At 38.5% G+C, this 7,109-nt stretch overlaps 1 protein-coding gene across 1 annotated transcript; it reads left to right on the forward strand.

The window, feature by feature from the left end:
- The first annotated feature begins 288 nt into the window (after nucleotides 1-288).
- On the forward strand, nucleotides 289-1,248 carry LOC113316482. Its single transcript, XM_026564650.1, has 2 exons — nucleotides 289-513; nucleotides 607-1,248. The coding sequence occupies exons 1-2, from the start codon at nucleotides 289-291 to the stop codon at nucleotides 1,246-1,248; spliced, it is 867 nt and encodes a 288-aa protein (XP_026420435.1).
- Nucleotides 1,249-7,109: the final 5,861 nt, after the last annotated feature.

A 7,109-nucleotide genomic window follows, 5' to 3' on the forward strand; every position in this document is an offset into this window, starting at 1 on the left:
CTCTTCTACCTTATTACTTCTCTTGATATCTATTTTGAGTTTAATGGTTAATTAGTACTTGCTTTAATTATTGTTAATATTACTTTGGAAACGTAATACGTTATCAGCACGACTTTCTCATTCTAAAGTTGTTGCTCTAAAATTTTGGTTAACAAAGTGCGACTTGCTTGTTCTAAAGTTGCTGCTCTAAAGTACTGTTTAACAGAAATATAAAAAGAAAGAAAAGAGTTTCCTTAGCTATTTCAAGTTGCAGTCGACGTACAAAAAGTAAGTTTGTTTAACCTTACGATGTCGAATTTAATTAAACTTGACTTTGCTCCTCTTTTTCTTAATGGAGGGAATTATATTTCTTGGGTGCTCGATGCTGAATTGCATCTTGAAGCTAAAAATCTTGGTCACACGATCAGGAACGGAGATAGCATGGCAAGTGAACGTGCTTGTGCTGCAGCGGATCTGCGCAGACACCTCTCCACAACTCACAAAGATGAGTTTATGGCATGCCGGGATCCCCAAGTACTATGAGACTCCTTGAAAGAACGATATGATCACTTAAAGGTGGCCATGTTGCCAAATCTTAGAAATCAATGGATTCATCTGAGATTCCAGGACTTTAAATCTGTTTCAGACTACAATTCTGCACTGTACAGAATTACTGCACAATTACAGTTGTGCCATGACACGGTCACAGAAGAGTCTAAACTAGAGAAAAATTTCAGTATGTTCCATTCGTCTCAGATCGTACTTCAACAACAATATCGTGAACGACGTTTCACTCGATATTCAGAGTTGATTGGTGTCCTTCTCCTAGCGGAACAAAATAATGAACTGATGGTGAAAAATCATGAATCTCGTCCTTGTGGTTCTGCTCCTGTGATAGAAGTAAATGAAACGTCTTACTCCGGACATGGACGCGACTCTGGTAAACGTGGTTCTCGTGGAAAAAAGAATAAACGTGGAGGTCGAAAGAACAAAAATACCTGTGGTAATCCGTATAAAAAGGAACATGATACGGATGTGAAACAAGCAAAAGGGAAGGAATTAGCTGTCAATCCTTCCAAGAAAACTGACAAAGATCAGCATTGCTTTCGCTGTGGTCGTAACAACCACTGGTATAGAACTTGTCGAACTCCTGACTATCTCTGTGAACTTTTCATGAAGAATGAAAATAAGAAGGCAGCAAAAGCAGAGATGAATCGAGTTGAAGCTAGTGTTTCCATGCACCAAATCTCCAAAGCTAGATGTTTCTAGATACTTGGTTGATTTTGAAGGCACTAAGTACGAAAGTGATTTCGATCAGTTTACTAATGGTTTATTTAGTGTAAATTAAACCGGCACCTTGTAACTGTTTTAGTTTTTTTTTGTTTATATTGCTTTTTCTTTGTTTATGTATAATATGTATGCTTATGTATAATATGTATACATATATGTGATATATACATATTTTGCTAGAACATGTTGTGCACTCTTTTTACACCTTTTTTATTTTGAATAGGAATGGACTCAAAGGGTCAATCAGATGGTGACATTTGTCTTGTTGATAGTGGAACGACAACTTCCATCTTTCGAAGTACCAAATACTTTGTTACCTTGAAAAACTTCAAGGCTAATATCAATACCATCTCTGGTTCATCTAGTATTATAGATGGTTTTGGTAGAGCAAGTGTCATTACCAGGTGGTACCATATTCACTATTAACGACGCTTTATATTCCTATGGATCCAAAAGGAATCTGTTGAGTTTTAAAGATATACGTCGTGATGGTTATCACCTAGAAACTGAAGATGAGAACGATATGGAGTATTTGTATATTACTTCATCAAATTCGTGTGGAAAACACGTTACTGAGAAGCTTGTAGCTCTCGCATCTGGTTGTACCTTACAAAGATTCAAAAGGTTGAATCTTATTTTGTCATAAGCCAAAAGCTTTATGACCCGAATGCTTTCATGCTCTGGCATGATCGGCTCGGACACTTAGGTTCTACTATGATGAGTAGAATAGTCAAAAACTGTCATGGACATCCTTTACAGAAACCTCTGTTTAACAAAGAACTTGGTTGTACTGCTTGTTCTTTGAGGAAATTGATTACCAAACCGTCAATGACGAAAGTGGTTCATGAATCCCCTACTTTCTTAAAAATAATACAGGATGATATTTATGCTCCTATTCATCCTCAAAGTGGGCCATTTCAGTACTTTATGGTTCTAATTGATGCATCTGCTAGATGGTCGCATGTTTGCCTCCTCTCGACACGTAATCTTGCATTTTCTAAGCTTCTTGATCAGATTATTAGATTACGTGCTCATTTTGCAGATTATTCCATCAAATCTATTCGTCTTGATGGATCAGTAGAGTTTTCTTCAAAAACTTTTGATGTTGTTTGTGCCCTAAATATTCTACACCAAAAATGGGCTTACTTAAGACTAGAAAGCTCCTCTCTATAACTAAATATGGTTCAATGGGCCTGATATGCTCGCCTAGTTAGCCAAGTATGGATAACTAGGCCTCACAAGCACTCTACATAGAATCCCATGTGCATTGAAACAAGCTAAGGAAGAGCCCCGTCACCCACTTCCACATCATCATGCCATGGCGACAGCGTGGTCCAATCAGAAGGTGACACGTCATCAACAAGGTGACATGGCAGTGACACGTCATCACCAAGCTTCCACATCAGCAAAACGACCCAACCAGAACCTTCCACGTCAGCGATGCCTACCACATCAGCGGTACCGTTACAGTTAATAACGCCGTTAGAATATGCTCAGAATATTTCGTTGCTTGCGTCAGCACGACATCAGCACGCCGGCGTCTTCATCTCTCACGGCGATGTCACCGGAACTACATCAGCAGGTTAGTGACCGGCGGCCAGACATTCGTGATTCAATGTGAAACGAGGCGACTTAATTGTATTGTCCCGATCTAGTGCTTTGCGACGTAAATTAAACCCATAGTCCCGATTCAGCGCATTGCGGAGTATCTTAGCTGCACAGCCCCGTATTTTTGCACCCAGCTCGTTTAAGCTTGCGGATATTTACCACCACCAAGTTGAACTGAGCCGGATCGCTGGTCTAGCCGAGTGGATTTGCCTTGTGGATTTATACACCCACTATGGGCTTGAGCATATCCATCCTCTTGGGCCAATCCTTTACACCTTTTGGTTTATCCAATTCCATAACTCATGAAGAGGATTCTGGAAGCATGCAGGATCAGTCAATGTAAGTTATGACAGGGAGGCATGCAGGGCCAGTTATGACAGGGAGGCATGCAGGGGCCAGTTATGGCAGGGAGGCATGCAGGGGCCAGTTATGGCAATTGATACCTACCACAAAGTGAAACTGAAATTCGCACCATATAAATACAGGGTTTCACAACCCAAGAGGTATGCAATCTTTCCCCATTAAATCTCCTGTGAAAAATCTCTTGCTAACTTAAGCATCGGAGGGTTTTTTGCAGGTACCCCCCCGTCATTACTCAATCCATTTGTAGTTTGAAGCAGCGATTCGATTCTCATCAAAATCATAAAGAAATTCGTGTTTGAGGTAGAAGTAATTTTACCATACTAACATATGCATATTGTCAGTCTTTGGGTATTGATGTTGAGCATCCTGTTGCTCATGTGCATACACAGAATGGATTAGCTGAATCGTTCATTAAGCACATTCAACTCATTGCGAGACCTATGTTAATGAAAACTCAGCTCCCAGTTTCTGCTTGGGGACATACTATTTTTCATGTTGCTGTATTGGTACGTTATCGACCATACGCAAAGAATCAATGCTCTCCTTTGCAACATGTGTTAGGTCATCAACCTGACATTTCTCATTTGCGTGTTTTTGGTTGTGCTGTTTATGTTCCTATAGCACCACCACAACGCACCAAGTTTGGCCCACAACGTCTTCTTGGGATTTACGTTGGTTTTGATTCACCATATATTATTAGATATCTTGAACCATTAACAGGGGATGTCTTTACTGCAAGATTTGCAGATTGCCATTTTCACGAGCTAGTTTTCCCACCGTTAGGGGGAGAAAAGCTACCGCTTGAAAAACAACGTGATTTATCATGGTATACACCAGATTTATCTCATCTTGACATTCGCACCAAGCAATGTGAAACAGAGGTGCAGAAGATTTTATATCTTCAAAACATTGCTAACCAAATGCCTGATGCATTTGCATATACAACAAAAATAATGAATTCAAACGTACCAGCTAAAAATGCTCCGGCACGTGTTGTTGTCCCCATAGGACAAGTCGTGGATATGGTAGCAAATGAGTCGTCTAAAGCATGCCTTAAGCGTGGAAGACCAATTGGTTCAAAATATTCTGTTCCTCGAAAGAGGAAAATCCAATCTCAATCATTGAAAGATAGTGCTCCTAAAGAGACTATTAAAGATACGTCTGAATTCTCTAAGCATAAATCTCCTGACGAGGAGAGTGTTTTTACGGAAACAGTGGAACCTCAAAACGAGGAAATTTCCATAAATTATGTTTCAAGAAAAGAAGTTTGGGATCGTAATACAATGGTTGTTGACGACATATTTTCATTCACAGTAGCTACTGACGTTGCCTTAGATAATAATGGTTTTGAACCACACTCTATAGAGGAATGTCGTCAAAGGAATGACTGGCCAAAATGGAAAATGACAATCCAAGCAGATTACAATCTCTCGCTAAACGCAAAGTTTTAGGAACTGTAGTTCGAACACCATTTAATATCAGTCATGTTGGATGTAAATGGGTGTTTGTGCATAAGCGAAATGATAAAGGTGAAGTCGTTCGCTATAAACCGAGACTAGTGGCACAAGTTTTTTCACAAAAACTTGGGATTGACTATGAAGAGACATATTCTCATGTTATGGATGCAATTACCTTTCGGTATTTGATCAGTCTGGTAGTCCTTGAAGGGATCGACATGCATCTGATGGATGTGGTTACTGCCTATTTATATGGCAAATTAGACACTGATATTTACATTAAAATCCCTGAAGGTTTTCAGTTGTCAGTAGATAAACCATGTCATATGTATTCACTAAAACTTAATCGATCCTTGTATGGATTGAAACAATCTGGACGAATGTGGTACAATCGTCTCAATGAATACTTAACAAGTCAGGGATATGTGAACAATCTTATATGCCCATGTATATTCATTATAAAGGTAAAATTTCGATTTGTATAATTGTTGTATACGTTGATGATATCAACTTGATTGGAACTCCTAGTGAGATCCAAAAGGCTATAGAATTCCTTAAGAAATAATTCGAGATGAAGGATCTCAAAAAAATGAGATATTGTCTCGGTTTGCAGATTGAACATTCTGTTAGCGGAATTTTGGTCCATCAAATGACGTATACTGAGAAAATTCTCAAACGTTTTGAAATGGATAAAGCATATCCACTCAGTACTCCTATGGTTGTAAGGACACTTGATATTCATAGTGATCCATTTCGTCCTAAAGAAGAGGATGAAAAACTTCTTGGTCCAGAAGTACCATATTTGAGTGCAATTGGTGCAGTGATGTACTTAGCTCAACGTACGAGACCTGACATTTCTTTTGCAGTAAACTTACTAGGCAGGTTTAGTTCCTCCCCAACAAAAAGACATTGGAAAGGAGTGAAGCATATCTTTCGGTATCTTCGTGGAACAACTGACTTGGGCTTGTTTTACTCAAGAAATTTTTCAGAAGGTTCTCAAGTAAAGGGATATACAGATGCTGGTTTTCTATCTTGATCTACACAAAGTTGTTTCTAAAACAGGGTATGTTTTTACCACTAGTGGAACTACATTCTCATGAAGATCTTGCAAGCAGAGTTTACCAACTACTTCATCAAATCATTCAGAAATTATTGCGCTGCACGAACACAAGCAGGGAAGCTATATGGTTAAGATCGTTGATAGGGCATATCAGAAATTCTTGCGATTTGCCTTCAGTCACTAATGTACCAACAATTATATATGAAGATAATGAAGCATGTATATCACAATTCAAAGACGACTACATTAGAGGTGACAGAATAAAGCATATTTCACCAAAGTTCTTTTATTCTCACCATCTTAAGAATACCAACGAGACTGATATTCAGAAGATACAATCATGTGAAAATTTAGATGATTTATTCACCAAGGCGCTGCCAACAACAGTTTCTCGAAAACTTGTTCATGGTATCAGAATGAGACATCTTTATCAACAAAAGGTTTGATGTCATAATCAGGGGGAGTATCTACTTTTATAGATCCTCGGAGGTACTGGATTTATCGCATTCTACTCTTTTTCCTTTTCAAGGTTTTTCTCCCTTTTGGGTTTTCCTTGTGAAGGTTTTAACGAGGTAGCTGCGTGAGTCCAACACTGTTCCAATTTTTGGTATTGTACTCTTTTCCTTTCACTCTGGTTTTTCCCTATGGGTTTTTTCAAGCAAGGTTTTTAATGAGACAATATTTAGGATAATGGATACCCAAGGGGGAGTGTTATAAAATGCATGGGAAATGCATATGGTGGCTATCCACTTAGCACCATTGTTACACCAAGCTCCTTGTATAAGCACCTTGCATGAGCAACTTGAATAAGCTACCTTACAATAATAAGCTACTTGTTGGATGAGAGTAACACCTAAAGCTAGTGGGTGTTGAATTGCATGGTTTGCAAGCTAGAGGTGTTATTACCACACAACTCTTTACATGTAATGTGACATCTAAACTAGGTGATGTATACAAGCTAACACCTTTAGAACTTGTATAAATAGCTCCCTTAGCTAATGTATATAGTATCCCAATTTTCTTAAGTGAATAAGAAATGCTCTCTTCTCCCTTATTACTTTTCTTGATATCTATTTTGAGTTTAATGGTTAATTAGTACTTGCTTTAGTTATTGTTAATATTACTTTGGAAACGTAATAATTCCCATTTTTTTGCCGCATTACGCATATTTAACTGCATTGTTGATCGCATTTAAATTTCATCATACTGATTAATGCACACATTTTTACCGACCCGAATTATTGCCGAGGTTTTAGACTGCAGTGCTTAAAAGAAAGCTTGACAGTAAGAGAGAGTGAGGAGGAGTTACGAGTTTTTGGTTCTAAGATTCAACAACCAGCTACAAATACATG

The sequence above is a fragment of the Papaver somniferum genome, chromosome 10, assembly GCF_003573695.1.
Source record: "Papaver somniferum cultivar HN1 chromosome 10, ASM357369v1, whole genome shotgun sequence".
Taxonomy (NCBI): Eukaryota; Viridiplantae; Streptophyta; class Magnoliopsida; order Ranunculales; family Papaveraceae; genus Papaver; species Papaver somniferum.